The sequence below is a fragment of the Salvelinus alpinus genome, unplaced genomic scaffold (genome assembly GCF_045679555.1).
Source record: "Salvelinus alpinus unplaced genomic scaffold, SLU_Salpinus.1 scaffold_61, whole genome shotgun sequence".
NCBI classification, from domain to species: Eukaryota; Metazoa; Chordata; class Actinopteri; order Salmoniformes; family Salmonidae; genus Salvelinus; species Salvelinus alpinus.
In genome coordinates this window covers 207,761-230,427 of record NW_027256002.1, presented here as the reverse complement: position 1 = coordinate 230,427, position 22,667 = coordinate 207,761, and the positions used below count along the sequence as shown (strand labels likewise).

The window sequence follows — 22,667 nt, the reverse complement described above, 5'->3', positions numbered from 1 at the left end:
AGGTCGTTAACGGTTGGTAGGTGTCTAAGGCTCTGCCATGGCAGAGCTGACTGAGTCCTGGGGGGCAGCTGTTGCCTGCTGGGAGCTGTAGTCTTGCCCCTGGCCCTGGGGGCCAGCGCCGTGCTGGGGGCCCACTGAAGAGTCATGGCCATGTGGGACCTGTGGCTGCACAGGGAAGTCTTTGGGGCCGACATGAGGAGGGAATGGGGCCACCCCAGGGGGCAGGTGTCGGAGTGGGATGGAGTGATCAAGTGGTCCATAGTGCACGTAGGTATGTGGGGGTCCTATGGGTCGGGCCATAGGAGGGTAGAAGGAAAAATGAACATACAAATATAACACTGTAGTACCAACATAACAATAGCATTGCTAACCACAACTGAAATACTAATAGCAAAGACTCAACTTGAGATAAAAGCTGGCGGACAGAATTCACCACCTACCGAATGGAGGAGGCACCGGTCCATAGTGAGAAGGTGGAGGAAGGTACCGGTTGTGTGGGGAAGAGGGACCGTAAGCACCAGGAGGTGGAGGCCGATGTCCGGGTGGTATCGTGGGACTAGGCAGGTGTCCGTTAGGCGGTGGGGGTCCAGGAGGCATCATGCCTGAGTGTCCGTTGTCTGGTCGGTACACGGGAGGCATGAAGGGTGGGGGAGGAGGGATGTGGTGGGGTCCGGGAAGAGGACGGTGGCAGAGTCCGGAGGGATGGCTGATGACTGGTCTGAGGCTTGAGTCGAGGGGGGAGCTGATGGGAGAGACCAGCAGGGAGCCAGGACCCTGAGGTCGAGAGTTCTGGAGGAACACAAAAAAATATTAAAACAAAGAATAGCAATAGGTCCATTGTGCTTGTAGCCCTGCTGCTGGCACCAACAATGAGAGACCCTTTCATCTGATTCAAACAGTTTCGTTAGGTTAGAACAAAACAAACAATTATGCACTGGTGAGAAAGACAACAATATCCCACAATAATAAGTCAAGTTACACAGTCCCACAAGAATCACACGACCAAGTTCCACACACTGATTCAGAATCAGGACCGTTTCCACAAAGCATTAACCTCAAACACACACAGCTTTAAATGATAACACATTTGAGATATCCATCTTGTAGTTGTGCTGAAGTTATGGCTTTGTAGAACAGTGTCACCAATTCATTCAATGGGGGTCAGAGGGAGGGTGTTGTAATTTAGGGAAAATATAAAAGGAGCTTACAGACAGGCCACGGGAAGCGGCAAAGGTCTTCAGACTTCAATGGGAGTAGGACGGCAAAACGCAAGAAGTTTCGCAAGTGGCGCCATTCGTGGTACTCACTCCAGTGAGCGGCGACGCTGGCTCTACGCTCAAGGCTTCAAAATATGCACGGTTGACCAATGAGCAGAGTTCTTCTCGCCAACCAACCAACCAACCAACCAATGTTTTAATCACAACCGCCGAGCTGACAACAACCGGGACCGCTGGCATCTACACACGGTAGGCAGAAATGTTCAGTTTACCGCAGCCGTCAGTAAGCGCCTTAAAACAAGCAACCACGCATGTCAGAATCAACCCAGCAATGTTAAGTCTGACAACCCTGTGACGCCACTACCCAGCTGACTGCCACTCCAGCCACTGATCCACGGCTGGGGTAAGCATGCTCACACACACATCCGCATCCCTGCCACCGCTGCCTCGAACATAATACTCACTGCCTCTGGGTTCTCTGTGGAGGCCTGGGCCTCAGCCTGTGACTCTAGTGGAGCGGTCTGTTTAGTGCAAACACACCCACATGATGGAGGAACAGGGGGAGAGATGCACATTGTCTCAAATTGACTGAAACTTACCGAGCTGCCCAGATTGCTTGGTGAGGATGTACGTGGGGCCATGGTGTCTGTGGAGGAACAAAGGGAAGAATGATTAGAGGAGATATAGGATAAGGGCTCGATTAGGGAATAATACCACATCAACCCTCATTGACAAAAAATACAATCCCTACCAGGTCTAGCAGCCACTGGGTGTTTGTGGTACGGAGAGTAACGGCGGCCGTGAGGGTCAGAGTGAGGTCGTGGTCCTGTCGGACAATAAATACACGGTGATACATCAACGTAAAACACTGCAATATTCTCGAATCTTCTAGAATGCTAACCTTGGCTCTCCTGGTTGTCATTAGGCACCTGACTCTAGACCACGTTACTGGTTCATGCTACCATCTATTTATAGCAAAGTCTGGTCTATTTGCAGTCTGAGGAAAATGTTTGGTCATGTCATGGTAGGATATTATACTTCCAGAACTAGAAGTACCAGTATCAGAATATTTGAGATTCTTCAAAGAAGCCACCCTTTGCCTTGATGACAGCTTTGCACACTTTTGGCATTCTCTCAACCAGCTTCATGAGGTAGTCACCTGGAATGCATTTCAATTAACAGGTGTGCCTTGTTAAAAGTTACATTTGTGGAATTTCTTTGCTTCTTAATGCGTTTGAGCCAATCAGTTGTGTTGTGACAAGGTAGGGGTGGTATAAAGAAGATGATATTTTACCAAATAGGGCTAAGTCCATATTATGGCAAGAACAGCTCAAAGAAGCAAAAAGAAACGACAGTCCGTTACTTTAAGACATGAAGATCAGTCAATCTGGAAAATTTCAAGAACTTTTAAAGTTTCTTTAAGTGCAGTCACAAAAACCATCAAGCGCTATGATAAAACTGGCTCTCATGAGAAACGCCACAGGAACGACCAAGAGTTACCTCTGCTGCAGAGGATAAGTTCATTAGAGTTACCAGCCCAAATAAATGCTTCAGAGTTCAAGTAACAGACACATCTCAACATCAACTGTTCAGAGGAGACCACGTGAATCAGGCCTTCATGGTTGAATTGCTGCAAAGAAGCCACTACTAAAAGGACCCCCATAAGAAGAGACTTGCTTGGGCCAATAAACAAGAGCAATGGAGATGAGACTGATGGAAATCTGTCCTTTGGTCTGAAGAGTACAAGTTTGAGAGTTTTGGTTCCAACCTTCGTGTCTTTCTGAGACGCAGAGTAGGTGAACGAATGATCTCCATATGTGTGGTTCCCACCGTGGAGCATGGAGGGGGTGTGGTGTGAAGGTGCTTTGCTGGTGACACTGTCTGTGATTTATTTAGAATTCAAGGGACACTTAACCAGCATGGCTACCACAGCATTCTGCAGTGATACGCCATCCCATCTGGTTTGCGCTTAGTGGGACTATCATTTGTTTTTCAACAGGACAATGACCCAACACACATCCAGGCTGTGTGAGGGTTATTTGACCAAGGAGAGTGATGAGTGCTGCATCAGATGGCCTGGCCTCCACAATCACCCGACCTCAACCCAATTGAGATGGTTTGGGATGAGTTGGACCCCAGAGTGTAGGAAAAGCAGCAAACAAGAGCACAGCATGTGGGAACTCCTTCAAGACTGTTGGAAAAGCATTTCAGGTGAAGCTGGTTGAGAGAATGCCAAGAGTGTGCAAAGCTGTCATCAAGTCAAAGGGAGGCTACTTTAAAGAATCTCAAATATATTTTGATTTGTTTAACACTTTTGGTTATTACATGATTCAATATGTGTTGTTTCATAGTTTTGATGTCTTCACTATGATTCTACAATGTAGAAAATAGTAAAAATAAAGAAAAACCCTAGAATGAGTAGGTGTGTCCAAACTTCTGACTGGTACTGTGTGTATGTGTATATACAGTTGAAGTCGGAAGTTTACATACAGTTAGGTTGGAGTCATTAAAACTCGTTTTTCAACCACTCCACAAATTTCTTGTTTACAAACTATAGTTTTGGCAAGTCGGTTAGGATTACGTTCATCTCTAGGAGACAGAACGTGTCTCCTTTCTGAGCAGTATAACGGCTGCGTGGTTCGATTACAGGCTCAAAATGGCCAGAAACAAAGACTTTTCTTCTGAAAGGCCAGCATCCCGGAGTCGCCTCTTCACTGTTGACGTTGAGACTGGTGTTTTGCGGGTACTATTTAATGAAGTTGCCAGTTCCTCAACGTGTGAGGCGTCTGTTTCTCAAACTAGACACTAATGTACTTATCCTCTTGCTCAGTTGTGAACCGGGGCCTCCCACTCCTCTTTCTATTCTGGTTAGAGCCAGTTTGCGCTGTTTTGTGAAGAGAGTAGTACACAGCGTTGTGCGAGATATTCAGTGTCTTGACAATTTCTCACAAGGAATAGCCTTCATTTCTCAGAACAAGAATAGACTGACGAGATTCAGAAGAAAGTGCTTTGTTTCTGGCCATTTTGAGCCTGTAATCAAACCCACAAATGCTGATACTCCAGATACTCAACTAGTCTAAAAGGAGGCCAATTTTATTGCTTCTTTAAATCAGGACAGTTTTCAACTGTGCTAACATACTTGCAAAAAGGGTTTTCTAAAGATCAATTAGCCTTTTAAAATTATACACTTGGATTAGCTAACACAACGTGCCATTGGAACACAGGAGTGATGGTTGGTGATAATGGGCCTCTGTACGCCCATGTAGATATTCCATTTAAAAAATAACATGTAAAAAATAAAAGCCGTTTCCAGCTACAATAGTCATTTACACATTAATGTATACACTGTATTTCTGATCAATTTGAAAAATAAATGCTTTTCTTTCAAAAACAAGGACATTTCTAAGTGACTCCAAACTTTTGAACGGTAGTGTATATTTTAAATATATATATATACAAATGTATGGAATGCAGTAATCCCACAAGGGAAAGCAAAGGCTGAAGCTTTAGTAACCTAACGAGTTGCCACACACATATGATCTCACAACAGCTGAACACAACAAAAACACCACCATAGTACTGAAAGAGCAAGAGGGATGCAAGAGCGGTTATTCCAAATTGTGAAAGCAAACGAAGGCATGGGAACATTCTGGATCGTCTGGACACGCAAACACAGGTGAGAAAGATGGATATGGCAGTAGAGGGAGAAAAAATGGCAGTGAAAGAGACAGGAAAGAATGTCTTCGAAAATCAGAGAGGACGTAATTAGAAGACAAACATTAGGAAGAGGAAAAGGTCAAATGGGTACCAACTAGGAGCAGGATGAGAGCAGTAGGAAGAAAAAGAAGGGAAATTATTGAAACACCACAGCGGAGGTAAAGACAGGGAAAAGGGAGAGGTGAAAAAGAAGCAGGGAGTCAGGGCATACAAGGGTGAACAAGGGGGGGATGGTTCATTGGCTGAGGGATGGTACTGCTTGGCCAATCAGGGCCAAGGCTGTCCGGAGCGTGGGTTCAGGAGACTCACGGTAGGGCTTGTTCCTTCGCCCCACAGGGGGAGGGGGGGGCACCCGTGAACTTCTTACAGGGCCTGTACGAATCACCTGTTTAGCAAAACCATTTAACAACAAAACACTCAGCCAAATACCACTCTCAGTCTCTCCACATTGGACCAGCTACAAGGAATTCAAATCAAAACCCCAGGAAAACATGCATTTCAGAGGGTGGACGTCAAACAGCAGATGAGGTATCAGACAGTCAAAAAGTCCAAGATCTAATTTGAAACGCAGTCACAGATGATATCCAACCGACAAGACAATAGAAATGGTCAGGAACGTTACAGAACGTTCAGATAGAAATATGATTCTCTGTCCTCAAGAATAGAGTCATATCAGCCCTATTCATTTCATTTCTACCTGCAAGTTATGTTCTGACGATTTTGCCTTACTGAATGCACCCCAGACGTGCCAGTACTAAATAACGTGAACTGAGGATTGGTTCTTACCTCGTCGGAGAGGCATGGGAGCCATCCCAGGGGTGGGCTTGAACAGAGGCCTACAGAGCTCATTCAGCTTGCTGGACATGTCAGTCAGTCTAGGGTGAAAAAGAGAACAGGCATTTAGATTCTCAATACTGTACCTCCAAATCTAGACTAATACAGCTTACTGCATTGCAAAACTGTGACCAAAACACTTGCATTTGTGGCCCTTCGACTTGGCAGTGCAACCTTTGGTTCACAATGTGCCTCTTTTTACTTTACTATTATGACTAATTCAAAAAGTAAATGTGAGATTGACCAAAAATAAACCAAATGGAAGGATCTGCCTGTCTCCATTTTGAGTGAGCAATAGGTGAGCCCTGCTTTGGTATAGCCCAATTGAGTCTGTTGTATTAGTGTTGCACTCACAAGTTACGAATGTTAGTTGTTTCCTTCTTCTCGTCGAACAGAGCTCGCTCTGCGGCGCGTGCAATCACCTAGAGAGAAAGAAGAGACATTTAAAATCTCCTGTTTTGGACTAAACTCACCTTACAAATGACTGGCCAAACAGAAGACTTCAAAAAAAATGTCCTGATCCTAATGTATGTGCCATCGATGGGGGTTGAGAAATGAGACATTTGTTGTTTCTTTAACAAATGGACTAATAAAGTCATATTGTACAAACCCAGTTCTCGTGAGATTTCTGCTCCTGCTCAATGATCTGAGCTTTGTAGAACTTCTCGGTCCATTTCAGCTCGTCCTGGATCTCCTTAACGCGCTGCCTACACACCTTGACCTCCTCCTCTAGGGCCTTGCCGTCCATCTCCGTCAGCCGGTCTTCCTTGTTGGGGCGCTCAAACTCCTCCTTGGTCAGCTTCCTGTAAGGCGACACAAATTAAATCAAACTATTTAAAGACCATTTGAAAACCTCAAACCTCACAGTAAAGGAATACAGTAAAAGACAAGGAAATTTTTTTTTTTTTACATGCTGTGGAACCATGGAGAACAAACCCTACTATGGTATTAACACATGAACTGCACTGCTTCTGATTCCACTTACTGCTGCAAAGCGTTCTCCTTCTGCTGGTACATCTCTGTCATGATGTCATTCTTCTGCTGCAGGGTCTTGTACTGGTTCTCCAGGTGGTTCTTGTCACTTTTCACCAACAAGATGTCATGCTCCAGCTTCTGAAATTGCTCTGTGGTGAAAACAAGTTGATAATGTTGAGAGAGAAAAGGCAGTGATGCATATCAAATTCTAGTTGCTGGGACATACCTTCCAGCTCTTTCCTGGACTTCTCTTCGTTCAGCAGCTTGGTCATGAAGCGATCGCGCTCTTCCTCCACAACAGACAGAGTGGTCTGGACCTGTGGAAAGTTCTTCCAACAGTTAGTGGAAGAGTTGACACACTTCTTGGTTCTGAGCACAAGTTTTACCTGCCTTCAGGTACACAGAAATCTGGGTCCGTTCAAGAAAGAACTCAGTCTTACCCGAGAGACATCCATCATTTGCTTATGGCGGTTTTGGATGATGGTCTGCTTGTCTGAAACAAATAATTGTAAACACAGTGACACGTTTCAGGAAAGTAGGCGTATGTCGCGCGTCAATACTTCACAGGAGAGGCATTTGAATGTAGAACTATCAAAATGCGTTTTTGGGGGCAAAATGCCTTCTGGTACGTGAACTTCCATGTGCCTTAATAACAAACTTGTATGCCATCCGTAAATACGAATAAAAATGGTAAACTATGAGCAGAGTTAGTTTAGCCACGGAAAAAGTGAGGAACCTTCCCTCTAGCCATGATTGGCTGAGATAATGGATGAGCTGGACGCGCCATGAAACGAGTTCGGATTGGTCTGCCATGTAGCCCGCTTCTGTCTATAACATGAGCTTCTCAGTATGTGTAAGTAACCCTTTCTAACGCAGCTTTTTTGAAAGATGCTCTCCACTTTTAGGAGACCCAAGTTTTGAAATCAGTGGACTGTCCGGTGGAAGCAGAGTATGATAGCTAAGGAGATGGAGAAAATTCTGTGGTTTGATTGCAAATATGCAGAGGCAGTCGAAAATAGAACACATAGAAGGCTGTTGTATAAAACACCTGTCTCCTGAATACATCTTCAAACTAAGGGAAACCATTTTCAGATATAAGTTTCTAATTTTGTCAGAAAGTCGTTTTCTCATTGCAAAATAAAGCATATTGTTAGCTAGCTAACAATATGTGTGAACAATGCTGAATGGGTATAGACAAAGAAGAGCTCTCCAGTATGGGTTACAAGTTTATCAACTTTCAAAGCAGAATTACTTTCCCATTGTTCCTCAACTGTAGTGTATGATATACCATTTTGATGCTCCGAGTCTCTACTTTAATCCAATGTAAAAAAACACAATTTCAAATTTTGCTACATAAGACCAAATCACATGACAGTATCCTAATCAGAGAAGGCTGGTGGGAGGAGCTATAGAAGGACTGGCTCACTATAAAGGCATAAATGGAACGGAGTCAAGCACACTGCTTACATGTATTTGGTTCCATTCCAGCCATTACAAGGAGCCCGTCCTCCTATAGCTCCTCCCACCAGCCTCCTCTGAATAGGACACCGTGTCAGGTGACTTACCGTTAGAGGCTACCCCGTTAGCAACAACTCCACCTTTCAGGTCATCGCAGGCCTCCAGGTCTCCTAGCAGGTCAGATAGAACCTGCCAGAGAGATTGAGAACCACCAATTGATACATTACACTTTTCCCCTGGAATCAGTCAAGAAGTATTTTTTTGGAACATAATACAGGTGACATGTTTCTTTGTCATCAGGGTGCATTTGAGAAGGTGTGAACAGGAATTGATGTGTGTAACAATATCGTAACGTGTAAAAAAAACTCAACGTTGTGGTCCTTCTGAAGGAGGGAATCCTCCAGGTCTTTCTGGGACTTCTGGTAGACTTTGATCTGCTCGCTTGTCTCCCTGTGCTTCTCCTCCCACAACTTGGCAGCATGGTGCAGCTGTAACAAGGAAATTAGGTCATCAGGACGGTGCAATGCAGGCCCTGCATGGCCAATGAGTCCTACACAATGTCATGAGGCTTAAAGTGTGAATCGTTGTTCCATATTGGTACTCACCGAGAGGTTCTCCTCCTTCAGGGTGGCAATATCCTTCTCCAGAACCTGGACCTGGACATTCCGGGCATCTTCGCGGAGCTTGGCTTCATCCATCAGAATGGTAGACTACAGATTCAATGATAAGGATAATTAAAAGGAAATAAACACTTTACATTTGATTGTTGCAATGTTAATATATTTGACATATTTTCATTGGGCCTGTTCACTTATATGACCTATACCTTCGACAGTGCATCCTGGGTCTTCTTCTTGCTGCGCTTCAACTTCTCAATGGTTTTGTCCATTTCGGACATCTATGGGCAAAGATAATGATAAGCATAATGACAACCATCTTTCTCTGTCCTCATCAACGAGCCATCCTATTTAGGATAGTAGCTGGCTAATAGTAGCTGCCTATGCTGTCTACATTACGAAAGCAACTGCTCTCTAGGGTGTCTCTCTCTCATTTGCAGGCTGTCCCTTTCTCTCTGTCTGCCCGCGCAAGTCCATGCAGCTGTAGGTGCAATGGATTGTGGTCATTTTAGTCAATTACCACATTTTCTGCACTAAACTATGTTGAATAGTTTAGTGAAAACTACAACGTCCCGAAGTATGTGCTTGATTTGATTTCTCTCTAGAGAAACGGCACATTGAGCTCACATAATAAACTAACTTAATGGAATTCAAATAATTGAACCGACGTCAGAGAATTGGTTGTTCTGAAACATTTTAATTACAGCTAAATCGCTCAATACTACTCACCATATCTTCATGTTTCACAGTATTGGCCCGCTCTTTGTCAAAGGATATGGCGTGTAAGTTATTTTCCTCGTCCAGGCGCTCATTTTGTCTCTCCATCTCTTGCACAATATTCTATTGGATAGAAAAAGTAAATGCTTAGTCAATTTAAACACTATGTAGAAGAAAAAAATTATAAAAAATCTAATAATTGTCAGCATGACAATGACATGTGATCAAGATAATATTTCTTAGAGACTCACCTCCAATTCCTGGATCTTCTCCAGAGATAAAGTGGCAGATTTTTCAGACAGCTTTTGCTTTTCTTTAAGTTCTTCGCCCTGAGGGGAACCCAGTAGAAATATACTGTCAAAACATTATGTACCTTAATTCACATTGAACTCAAAAGTCTGGATCTTAGTCAGTGAAAAGTCTCTGCAACTTACCTGTTGCTGCAGTTCAGCGACCTTTTGGAGTATCTCCTTCTTCTCTTGTTCAAGCTTTTTCATCCTGTCCACCATCTCTAGCGAATAAAAACCATGACAAGAGTATGAAATCAGACATGGTTTACACATGACAAGAACACCAGCCTGTAAGCAATATGAATGAGGATTCACTATGCACCCTAAATAGCCAGAGAGAAGAACTTACTTAGATATGACTTGCTTTTGACCTGTGAGAAGGAAAAGAAAAGTGGCAGCAAACAGCCTCCTCAACGGTAGCATACAATACATCATAGAATAACATAAAGCAATCAGATTATGAAATTATGAAAGCAGTAACTGTGCAACAACGACTTACAGATAGAATGCTCCTCCAGAAGAGGAAGCCGATGACCCCGGCACCTGCAGTGACCAGCACGGGTTCACAGGACACGCCGTAGAAGTCTGGACCTGGCTTCCAGTGCTCTGGCAGGCTGGTGACCATCTGGGGAGAGACAGGTCCAATCAGTGTTACTACAGCACATGTCAGGCTTAGCAAATAAGTTGGGTAATAGCTGGGCTGAGATGACAGAAGAAAATAAGTGATGTTAAAAACATTGAACTAAACCATCAGGCATTCCAGTGTTCTGTTTACAAGCATGGCTAATGGTTATCCCACTGAGCACCCTCTCAGTCAATGCAGAGGCATATCTTCAGATCAAATCAAGGTGGGTTTAGAAATAGACGTAGCCTATAACCTAGTTGTTGATCAAAATCAATAGAGAGAGGATTTGCCTTGACCTTATGTAATTAATGGGGATTGGATTGGACTGGGGCCCTACCACTGTCCAACCATGGTGACCTTTGCACAATACAGAACTTCCATCGCAGTCACTCAGTGAAATTCAGGGATTGGCTAAATTAATCACCAGAGTGGATCTAACTAACAAGCCTTAGGCCTATGTGGATTTAGAGTGCAAAAGATTGCATCATGTAGCCTTTCACCCTGTAAAATGGCAAATAAACAAAACAGATGATTACATAACATATCACTAGACATGAGCCACATGTAGATTTTAATGGCATGTAACCTCAAGTGATAGTTATGTAAGGGGAAGCTGTCAAAGCAAAATTCAACAACTTGAAGGCACCTCTCGATCTGAGACCCAGATACAGGAAGAACGGATACTGCTAGTCTGGAAAGTGAGCCATTTTTTAAATGAGGAAGAGGACAGTGAAAGAGATTTGCGTCAGTTCAAATCTGGCATCAGGACAAAATGTGATTCAGAGTCACCGAATATATATATATATTTTTTTTTTATCCCATTTTCTCCCCAATTTTCTCCCTAATTTTCGTGGTATCCAATCGCTAGTAATTACTATCTTGTCTCATCGCTACAACTCCCGTACGGGCTCGGGAGAGACGAAGGTCGAAAGCCATGCGTCCTCCGAAGCACAACCCAACCAAGCCGCACTGCTTCTTAACACAGCACTGCTTCTTAACACAGCGCGCCTCCAATTTGGAAGCCAGCCGCACCAATGTGTCGGAGGAAACACCGTGTACCTGGCCCCCTTGGTTAGCGCGCACTGCGCCCGGCCCGTCACAGGAGTCGCTGGAGCGCGATGAGACAAGGATATCCCTCCCGGCCAAACCCTCCCTAACCCGGACGACGCTATGCCAATTGTGCGTCGCCCCACGGACCTCCCGGTCGTGGCCGGCTGCGACAGAGCCTGGGCGCGAACCCAGAGACTCTGGTGGCACAGCTAGCACTGCGATGCAGTGCCCTAGACCACTGCGCCACCCGGGAGGCCCACCACCGATTATATTTTAAGTATTTTAATAAACTCAAACGATAAATGGTAAATGCAATTTTTGTATATACGGGTTCATTGTATCTCCACGCAGGGTAGATCAGAGAACTGTGGAATGTACTCAAATAGTAGTTTTTATACTATGACAGTTTTCTTTCCAACTCTTCCCGTTGGCCTATCATAGTAGAGGCTTAGCATGGTTAATACTCTTGCTCCGCCTTTGGGGGCACCCGAACTTGTCCAAGCCCCTTGGCGTTTTCCTTTGTCCACATCTGGTTGCTGGGTAGAGTAGCTCCGTCTTGTGTCTCCCCCTTGACTCTTCACTCAAACAATTCCTAATATGGTACTGATCAGTGCCCTAACTCCCTGGTTGGCCTAGAGAGATGTACCCCTCCCCTCTCCAGCTTGACCACAGCTTTTATGGCCTGTCACTCAATGTTGGTCAGTCTACACACCTACATCTGTATTGTTTGTGTGTGTGTGTAACAAAACAATATTCATCTTCAAACAATATGCTAGCAGGCTATAGTGCATAAACATAAATCCTAACAACAGTCAAATGAAGTTGCCAACAAGATTCAGTTTCAATGTAGCTAGCCAGCCAGCCATATGGCGGCCTAAGACTTGACTAGCCAGCTAGCTATATTGTAGCCAACTACTTACATATCGAAGTACAAGACAGACAGTTGATCAGATTCTGTCATCAGGGGCAAAGTGGGTAAAGGGGTTGTTTCTTCCGAATCCATCGCTACTGTACGTTACTTTGACAGTTGAGCTGGCTATCTAGTTAGTTTGGCTTGTGACTTGCAATGCAACTCGTTTGCGTAAACCCGAAAATCCTTATTTCACCAGCTGATCAACGTAGTCGACTGTAATATTCATATGTGTAAACATACTGAATTATAATTGGATGCATTTTACCGCCATATCATACTGTGCTATGATTGGTTAAGACCACCCAAATGGTTAGGTCATGGTCAGTTTGATCCTGGTTGGCGATACGTGAACATGCCAGTTATAGCTAGCTAATAAAGAGCTACGTTAAGAAATATCCTGTAGTACTGCATTTTAACTTTTTTTGTACAAAGTGTGCAAAACAAGACAGTATTGGTCTTCGGCACATCATATGCTTCAAAACAATCGTAGTATGTTTTCAGTACCTTTGGTACAAATTCCATGAGAAAGTACAGGGAACTAACTAGTCTTTTGAACAGTTTGTGACAGAGCTGCGTCTGCTTGTGAAAGACTGTGATTATGCAAACAAGGATGAGATGGTCAGGGACCGTATTGTATTTGGAATACACTCACCGCGAGTGAGAGAGAAACTTTTGAATGTTGGGTCTGAGGTAACGTTGGACAAAGCTATCGACATAGCCAGATCTCACGAGCTAGCACTGGCTCAGGTGAAAACCATTTCGCGCGGTAACACGAGCGCATCACGTGAACAAGCAGTGCACGCAGTCAGGCAGACATCAAAGCACACCTCCGGTGCACAGAGAGCGCGTTTTAGAACAGAGAGAGACATAACTCCAAAACAGAGCGACACAGACTCAAAACATGTGGATATTGCGGATACAAAGTGCATGGCGAACAGGGAAATTGCCCAGCTAAAGGCAAACAGTGTACTAAATGTGGAAAATGGAATCACTTTGCAAAAGTGTGCAGAGCTTACCGTGGAAAAACAGTACACACAGTGAGTGAAGATGAAATGTCAATCAAAGAGTCAAACGCTGATGAACTGTTTATTGATTCAGTGACACAGAAAAGTCAAATATCAGAGACAGAGCAAGCCTTTGCTGACATTGAGATAGGAACACAAGGCACAGAGCTAAAGTTCAAACTAGACACTGGTGCGTGCACAAGTAAACATTATTTTTCTGAATAAGTACCGCAGCTTGACATTTGAGTGCGAGCTACAGCCCACCACGCGCATACTGACTGGTTATGGTGGTGAACAGCTCCCAGTAAAAGGCACATGCACTTTCAAATGCAAATACAAGGAAAGTGACATGATGTTGGACTTTTATGTTGTTGACACTAGAGCACCTGCAGTGCTAGGTCTTAAAGCATGTTTAGACATGGACCTCATCAAGCTAGTTTTATCAGTGACAGCACCAGTAGAGACAGAAAATGTACTGGAGGAGTTGACTGATGTTTTTACAGGAATAGGATTATTCCCAGGAGAATGTACCATTCACCTTGACCCAGACGCAACCCCTGTGGTCTACCCACCGAGAAAGATTCCCCTTGCTCTCCGTGCCCGTCTGAAGAAAGAGTTGGAGAGCATGGAGCAATCTGACATAGTCACCAAGGTTACAGAACCGACTGACTGGGTAAACGCCTTAGTGGTGGTGGAGAAACCACGCAGAGGCAAGCTCAGAGTATGTCTCCACTAGAGGTCGACCGATTATGATTTTTCAACGCCGATACCGATTATTGGAGGACCAAAAAAAGCAGATACCGATTAATTAGCCGATTTATTAGATATTTTTATATATATATATATATATATATCATACACACACATTTTTGTAATAATGACAATTGCAACAATACTGAATGAACAATGAACACTTTTATTTTAACTTAATATAATACATAAATACACACACACAGCTCTGAAGTGACAATGATACTGAAGAGTCTGCTTAGGAGACAAATACTCTCAACTGTTTGAATAAAAATAGAGTTTAAGTTACCTGTGATGAATGTTGAAAACAAAAACTTTAATTTCTATATGCAGGAAATTGTAAGAAATTGTAATGGATACTGGTAACTTGTTTTAACCACTTCTCAACACAAGCTATACTTGGCACAACATGCACCCATCCCCACTATACCCCCACACTTTGTACCCTTATAAATAACCATAGACCCACACACACATCCCCTCCCCCATGAATAGGCCCCTGTGAAAACAAACGCACATGGATGGATGCTTTTGGATGAGACTAAGACAAAGAACTGTGTGAAGAGCCAATGGAACGTCGACATCCGGCCCGGACAGGACTACCCACGACCCAGATCGACCAATCGGAAGGCCAGACTACAAGATCAACCTACTTTGCTTGTTGCCTATATAATCTGTATGAACTGTTTAGAGCGGCCTCTTTTTCCGACGATTCCATACGAGTCAGACAGAAGGGGCCGTGCTGCACGATTTACTAAGATATTTTTACATGTGAATAAATGGCCTTATTATATAATTATCCACCTCGTCCTATGTCTCCACTTGATCTCCTGTCTCCAGTAAACGTTTTATCAACAAAATCCTATTTTAATAATGGGCATGGTAAGAATTGACAACCAAAGTGCGAATCATAATTCCCATGACACCTTCTAGCAAAATCTGAAAAGCGGTTCCTTCATTTATTCCATAGGATATTTTTAGATTCACTTAAAATAAGGTCTGTGTTTCGTGTAGGCTTACACCACCGTGCCAATTTTATAACTGTGTAGATATCCATAGGACAAGGTAACTCTGATCAATATTGGCTAAATATAAGCGAAGATTATTTTTTTTGTAGAGTGGATTTATGAAAATATGTTGACAAACGTCACCTTATCCTAGTGAGATTTACACGGGTATCAAAACATTGAGGCGGTGTAACGATCGTCGTCATATTCCTCCTCCTCGGATGAGGAGGAACATGGATCAGACCAACACGCCGCGAGGTATGTTGACATAATGATTTATTAGACACCAAGACGAAACACGAAGCACACTTAGAAATAACAAAACGAACTAAACAGACCTAAACTTAAGAACTTACATGAAACGAAGAACGCACGAACAGACTAGACAAAACGAAACAGTCCCGTGTGGTAACAGATACGGATACGGAAGACAACCACCCACAAACAAACAGTGAAAACAGCCTACCTTAAATATGGCTCTCAATCAGAGGAAAGGTCAAACACCTGCCTCTAATTGAGAACCATATCAGGCAACACATTAAACCCAACATAGAAACACAACACATAGAATGCCCACCCCAACTCACGCCCTGACCAACTAAACACATACAAAACAACAGAAAACTGGTCAGGAACGTGACAGGCGGTTTAAACCTGCACGAAACACAGACCTTATTTGAAGTAGATCAAGACATTCTCTATGGAAGACATGAACGGTAAAATAACGAGGGAACCCCTTTCACGTTCAGCGGCAAGTTATTACAGGAATTATAACGCGTCGACTATTTCTCTCTAAACCATATACCTTTGACTAATCCGGAAACTATCACCTCAAAAACAAAACGTTTATTCCGTTCCGTATTTTATCTAACGGGTGGCATCCATGAGTCTAAATATTCCTGTTACATTGCACAACCTTCAATGTTGTCATAATTACGTAAAATTCTGGCAAATTAGTTCGCAAAGAGCCATGCAGCCCAAACTGTTGCATATACCCTGACTCTGCGTGCAATGAACGCAAGAGAAATGACACCATTTCACCTGGTTAATATTGCCTGCTAACCTGGATTTCTTTTAGCTAAATATGCAAGTTTAAAAATATATACTTGTGTATTGATTTTAAGGCATTGATGTTTATGGTTAAGTAACACATTGGAGCAATGACAGTTATTTATTGATTGTTTTTTATAAGATAAGTTTAATGCTAGCTAGCAACTTACCTTAGCGTACTGCATTCGCTAACAGGCAGGCTCCTCGTGGAGTGCAATGTAATCAGGTGTTAGAGCATTGGACTAGTTAACTGTTGCAAGATTGGATTCCCCGAGCTGACAAGGTTAAAAATCTGTCGTTCTGCCGCTGAACGAGGCAGAACGTTCCTAGGCCATCATTGAAAATAAGAATGTGTTCTTAACTGACTTGCCTAGTTAAATAAAGATTATATAAAGGTGTAAAATACGAGAAAAAAAAACGGCAAATCGGCGCCAAAAAATACCGATTTCCGATTGTTCTGAAAACGTGAAATTGGCCTAATTAATCGGCCATTCCGAACACCCCCATTATCCTTTACCGACGCTAGATGGCATCACACACAAGCTAGCGGGAGCACACTACTTCAGTGTCATGGACTGAAGCTAGATCAGGCTACTGGGCTATCAAGCTCACAGAAGAGTCATCTAAGCTCACAACATTCAACACACCGTTTTGTGAGGATCTGTGTTTATTGCACTATAACCCAATACTACATCACGTGATTGAATATTAGCAACTGTTGGCCTGGGCGCCTGGGTGTCTGTGTCTGTGCTGGAAATAACAGTTAGCCCCAGATAAGTGTGCTGGGAAGCTGTGGTTAGCCTTGAGCGAGAACAGTGTGCTTTCTATGCAGGTGCAAGTGGCTCAAACAATGTTACAGAACTGTCTGACCTCAGTCTCTGGGGTGTGGGAGCGTAATCTACACAGCAACAGCGCCGGACACCAAGGAGCGCCAAGAGGCTGGGACCAGCCTGAGCGCTGGCGATAGGCTAAGCAAGTTTAAACCACGCTCAGCCTCTACTGTGATAGGCCAACATACGGGTTGGAACTACGTCCATCACAGTATAAGAACAGCTGTTTACTTACATCCTGCCAGTTCCCTGTTCTACCCTGCGAGGTGTTACAGTGAACCTGTATATACGAAAATTGCATTTACCATTTATCGCTTGAGTTTAATAAAAAATACTTAAAATATATTCGGGGACTCTGAATCACATTTTGTCCTGATACCAGATTTGAATTGACGCAAATCCTTTATAGTTTGGACGCTACAGGTTCTGTCGCCTGCCTTTTGGGATTATCTCAGCCCAAGACGAGTTTCAGCGAAAGATCGACGAAGTGTACGAAGGCCTCAACAGAGTTGTGGCAATTGTGGGCAACATCCTTGTCTATGGTCGAACCAAAGAGGAGCACGACCGAAACCTCCGCCCGATGCTGCAAAGGTCCTGCGAGAGAGGAGTCTGGCTCAACCCCGAGAAGAGCACAGTCGGCGCTACAGAGGTCAGCTACTTCGGACATGTTCTTACAGCGACTAGAATCAAGCCAGATCCACAGAAGATCTTAGCCATAAAAGAAATTGAGCCACCAAAGAACCGTGCAGAGCTGGAAACAGTGCTTGGCATGGTCAACTACTACCCAGCCTCTCCAATGCTAATGCACCCCTGCATCAACTGCTAAAGCAGTCCAGTGAGTTTCTCTGGGACAAGCAACACGACATTGCTTTCCAGAATGTGAAAGACTTGATCACGAGAGAACCAGGACCAATCCGTGCCTACTACGACCCCGACAAAGAGCTCAGACTCCAAGTGGACGCGTTGAAGTAGGACTAGGTTCAGTGCTACTGCAAGAAGGAAAGCCCATTGGCTACACTTCCAAATCTCTCACAGACTGTGAAATCAACTACGCTCAAATTGAAAAGGAGGTCTATGCCATTCTGTTCGGATGTTTCCATCAGTACATATATGGACGACAAGTCATTGTGGAATCCGACCACAAGCCCCTTGAGTCAATCATGAGGAAACCACTAGCCGCAGCCCCACCAAGGCTACAGAGAATGATTCTTCAACTACAAAAATACGACTTCACAATCACTCACCGTCCAGGCAAAGACATCCCTGTCGCAGACACACTCTCCAGGAAGTGTCTTACCTATAAGGACAGCAGCCTCAGTGAAGGCATGGACATGCAAGTGCACACTGTGTACAGCAACTTACCAGTTAGTGATACAAAACTGAAGGAGATCCAAGCAGAAACAGAAAAGGACTCGCAACTTGCACAGCTGAGGAAAGTCATACAGGATGGATGGCCTGAGGAGAGGAGAAAATGCCCTCAGAGCGTCTCAGAATTCTGGAACCATCGTGATGAACTATCACAGATCAACGGAATAATTTTCAAAGGAGAGAAAAATCATAATTCCTACCAGTTTCAGAGAAGAGATTATGACAAAGATCCATGCTGGACACATGGGCTTGGAATGTGCAAACAAATAGAGGACATTGTTGGTAAATGCGCCATATGTCTTGAACGACGCCCCTCAAACACCAAAGAGCCAATGTTACCTCACTGTATCCCAGACCGACCCTGGCAGGTCGTGGCAACCGATCTGTTTACCTGGAACAACGAGGACTACATCGTAACAGTGGACTACTACAGCAGATACTTCTAAACCCTTCCCAGCACCAACCAGCAGCTGCAACCTGAGGTCGTCAGCTACAAGGAAATGCATGAAAAACGTGCACAGAGACAACAACAACAAAAGCGATACTACAACAGGTCAGCTAGACCACTGCCACCACTGATCGACGGAGAGTCAGTTAGAATCCAGGAGCATGGCCTCTGGAAGCCAGCAGTCGTCATCCAGCCAGCTAACACTGAACGTTCATATCACGTCCGCACCGCAGAAGGAGCGGTGTACCGCCGCAATCGTCGTCACCTACTGAACACAAAAGAACAACACACTGATGAGATGAACTGTTCCCCTGAAAGAGAGCGTGATGGACTAAACACACACAACACAACATACACCATACTTACCTGCAACACCACAAGAGCTGTTGACTGACACAGAAGCATGCTCAGCATCATATCGCACAAGGTCAGGAAGAGAGGTCAGGCCCCGAGCTGTCCTAGACCTGTGAAATGTCAAAGGGTGTAGGCGGATCGCTGCCCTAAAAGAGTTCCACACTGTAAACTTGTTATTGAAAGTTCACTTGAAATGCTTTGGTATTGTATTTGTTTGAAATGTTAAGATGTATTTCTACTGTGAAAGCTGAGTTGCTGAGAATCCCTTGTACGAAAAGTAACAGTATGTTGGATCATTGTTTCAGAGTCTATGTTGATTCAGTTGGTGTAGTATGCAATATTACTTACCTTGAGTTCAAACTGCAGAGCATGTTTTCAACAAAAAAACGCTTAGAATATGTAAACATTTTTCTTTTGTTTTAAAAGAAGGGGGATGTAATAATCATATGTGTAAACATACTGAATTATAATTGGATGCATTTTACCGCCATATCATACTGTGCTATGATTGGTTAAGACCACCCAAATGGTTAGGTCATGGTCAGTTTGATCCTGGTTGGCGATACGTGAACATGCCGGTTATAGCTAGCTAATAAAGAGCTATGTTAAGAAATATCCTGTAGTACTGCATTTTATTATTTTGTACAAAGTGTGCAAAACAAGACAGTCGACTACTGGAGAGGATCCTTCATCGTGGTTCTCTTTACCCAGGAGAGGACAATATGTACCCATCTTTCTAGCTACTATAACCTAAGCTTGAAGGTTAGCTTGCCAATGCTGGCTCTGCTTCGCCAACAACATGTCTACTAGCCTCCTTTTAGAGTTCTGAACGTGATTACTTTTTAAGCAAAACGCACAAAGCCTGGTAAAACGAGCGGGGTATCATTTGTATCCCACTCAATAAGCAAAACACCAGCTGTGGACACTTAACTTCAGTCTACACTTCACTAGAACAAGTCAACAAAAAAATGGGAAAGGATCACTGAACCTGGGCTGCATTTAGTACGTTTTTACGTTCTGGAACGTTTAATTTAACGGAAACGGTGCTGTACTCAACTACCAGTTGAAAAAAGGGGAAGGGTTGGGTAACGCTGTCAGCATGGCAAATGCCGCCCCCCAAATAAAAATAATACATGCATTGTCCCAGCAATAATATATGCAAGTCCTATAATAAGCAAAGACAAATTATAGCTCTGTTTTCAATCAAAATAAAACAGGCTCATAGAAATGGCTGGAACGGTATCATACACATCCATGCGTTTGATACCATTCCATTTACAACATTCCAGATATTATTACAAGCCACCCTCCCCCTCAGCAGCCTCCTCTTTGTGTGGGTTTTGAAAGAATTTGACTATTGCCTGCACAGACAATGAATTATTAGCCTACATATTCATATTGACCATAACCTGACCTGATTATTATGTCCTGGAGGTTGGCCTTCCTTCTTTTCTCTTCTTCCACAGCGAAAAGCAAGCTGTGAAAGGTCCCTTTCTCTTGCAGCTCTGCCAACACATCAGCAATCACGTGACCCACAAACTGACTGTATGCCAGGAAGACAGAGAGAGAGAGAGACAGCATGATCGTTATGTATGAGGTAGATGGCATACAGGGTACTTTTTGGATTCACAGTTAATACAGTCTGCTCTGCACCTTGGAAATGTTTGACAAATGTAAACAATGGCAATGTGTTTAGTTCAGTGGTTGACCTGAAAAAGATCCCAATGAAAAGTTGTCTCGTGTGCATAATAAATCATAATACATCTCTGTTTGAAGCACAGAGTTGTGGGCTTCTATTTTATTAAATTGTCTGGAACCTAGCTCTGGTCCAAGTCGGAACGTGCACTAAAGCCCCGAACAAGAGCTATCTGGAACCCACCTGTCTCTCTGCACCTTGGCCAGGTTGTCAGGGGACAGTGGGTTCTCCTCTAGTGTGCGGTTCAGTTCCTTCTGGGATCTGTGCAGCTCACGGGTGGCATCTGACAGTCTCCCAGACTCTCTCTCAAACTGACGGGCTGCTTTCAGGTTCTGCTCCGCCCCTTTCTGCTGTTCAAGGACCTGTCCAATGTCGGCTGACACAAACTTCCACAAAAACATATGAATACGGGCTGAATAGGAGAAAATTACAGCTTAGATAGCAAGCATACCATTAATTTGCTAAAGACGCATCATCGCTTGAAAAAGCCAACTGACATTAGCTCCGCGTATAATGTTAGCTGAGGATAATCAGATAATACCTTATCAGCTTCTGGACGACCCCTGTAGGTGTCGGGCATGATGTGACCCAGCACTGACAGCTGTGCCTCACAGTCCTGGAGCACTGTACACACGCTGAGCAGCTCTACCCCAGACAAAGGAACCGACATCCTGATGGTCTGTGAACACTGAATTCGAGCGAAATTAGCCAAGCAATTTACAACATCACCTATCTAGCTAGCTACTAACGATACCGTTTTCTAACTGTGACATTTTTGTGTTAGAAAATATCCTGGGCAAAATGCTCAATAACACAATCAACAGATTCGTAGCTAGGTATATTTCTTACGTGTCTTCACGGAACGTGTTGAAGTTTACTAGCTATATTTATGGACAATAAAAGGCCAGTAGTTTAACTAGAGCATAGTTTAGCTAGTCTAGCAGCACACTTGGTAGTTTACCCCGGTTACCCTGGTAACGCACAACATTTGATTATTGTTTTCAAAAAATGACAAATTCTTATCTACTTTGATTATTATGTTGTGTGAAACGCACGAGAATGCAATAAAGTGACAGTTGAATAGTTAGATACAAATAAATACATGTTTTGATTATGCGTTTCTGTCGTAACCGACTACGTGAATTTCCCAGCATTCCATTCTAACTTCCTTTTCTGCCATTTTTCTTACAGTGAAGGTGAGAATTACAAAAGGCCACTTTTATAAAATCGAAATTTCTATGTTATTAAGTCTACATTTGGCATAATGTAGTATAACTCACTCACACAAACACGAGTCCAGCTCTTTGGCAGATTTTCAGTCTGTGTTGTCTCTCTGTTCAGTTTTTCACAAATGTCTCCTGATGTACTGGCCTGTCTCCTGGTAGCGCCTCCATGCTCTGGACACTACGCTGACAGACACAGCAAACCTTCTTGCCACAGCTCGCATTGATGTGCCATCCTGGATGAGCTGCACTACCTGAGCCACTTGTGTGGGTTGTAGACTCCGTCTCATGCTACCACTAGAGTGAAAGCACCGCCAGCATTCAAAAGTGACCAAAACATCAGCCAGGAAGCATAGGAACTGAGAAGTGGTCTGTGGTCACCACCTGCAGAACCACTCCTTTATTGGGGGTGTCTTGCTAATTGCCTATAATTTCCACCTTTTGTCTATTCCATTTGCACAACAGCATGTGAAATGTATTGTCAATCAGTGTTGCTTCCTAAGTGGACAGTTTGATTTCACAGA

At 43.7% G+C, this 22,667-nt stretch overlaps 1 protein-coding gene across 6 annotated transcripts; it reads right to left on the bottom strand.

Moving 5' to 3' along the window:
• Positions 1 to 6: 6 nt before the first annotated feature.
• Positions 7 to 20,752, bottom strand: LOC139567170 (transport and Golgi organization protein 1 homolog). Of its 6 annotated transcripts, none has more exons than XM_071388668.1 (21): positions 20,639 to 20,752; positions 10,325 to 10,450; positions 10,175 to 10,196; positions 9,970 to 10,046; positions 9,787 to 9,864; positions 9,548 to 9,658; positions 9,028 to 9,099; positions 8,807 to 8,911; positions 8,573 to 8,689; positions 8,309 to 8,390; positions 7,184 to 7,236; positions 6,970 to 7,060; positions 6,754 to 6,892; positions 6,379 to 6,571; positions 6,123 to 6,190; positions 5,721 to 5,809; positions 5,244 to 5,306; positions 1,969 to 2,043; positions 1,817 to 1,863; positions 441 to 789; positions 7 to 284 (listed from the first exon to the last, which is right to left on the bottom strand). In XM_071388668.1, the coding sequence occupies exons 2-21, from the start codon at positions 10,448 to 10,450 to the stop codon at positions 25 to 27; spliced, it is 2,217 nt and encodes a 738-aa protein (XP_071244769.1). In that variant the 5' UTR covers positions 20,639 to 20,752; the 3' UTR covers positions 7 to 24. The 6 variants fall into 6 exon arrangements, with proteins under 6 accessions (XP_071244769.1, XP_071244767.1, XP_071244770.1 ...); XM_071388666.1 differs by lacking the exon at positions 20,639 to 20,752 and adding an exon at positions 18,417 to 18,568; XM_071388669.1 differs by lacking the exon at positions 20,639 to 20,752 and adding an exon at positions 13,430 to 13,598.
• Between the last annotated feature and the right edge of the window lie 1,915 nt (positions 20,753 to 22,667).

What these genes read in the sequence shown, in the direction of transcription:
- LOC139567170 (XM_071388668.1), bottom strand. Translation starts at nt 10,450, where the DNA reads ATGGTCACCAGCCTGCCAGAGCACTGGAAGCCAGGTCCAGACTTCTAC. An exon ending in TAACGGGGTAGCCTCTAACG is followed by an intron (nt 7,237 to 8,308) that starts GTAAGTCACCTG and finishes TATTTGTTTCAG; the next exon opens with ACAAGCAGACCATCATCCAA. An exon ending in CAAGCAATCTGGGCAGCTCG is followed by an intron (nt 790 to 1,816) that starts GTAAGTTTCAGT and finishes GTGTTCCTCCAG; the next exon opens with AACTCTCGACCTCAGGGTCC.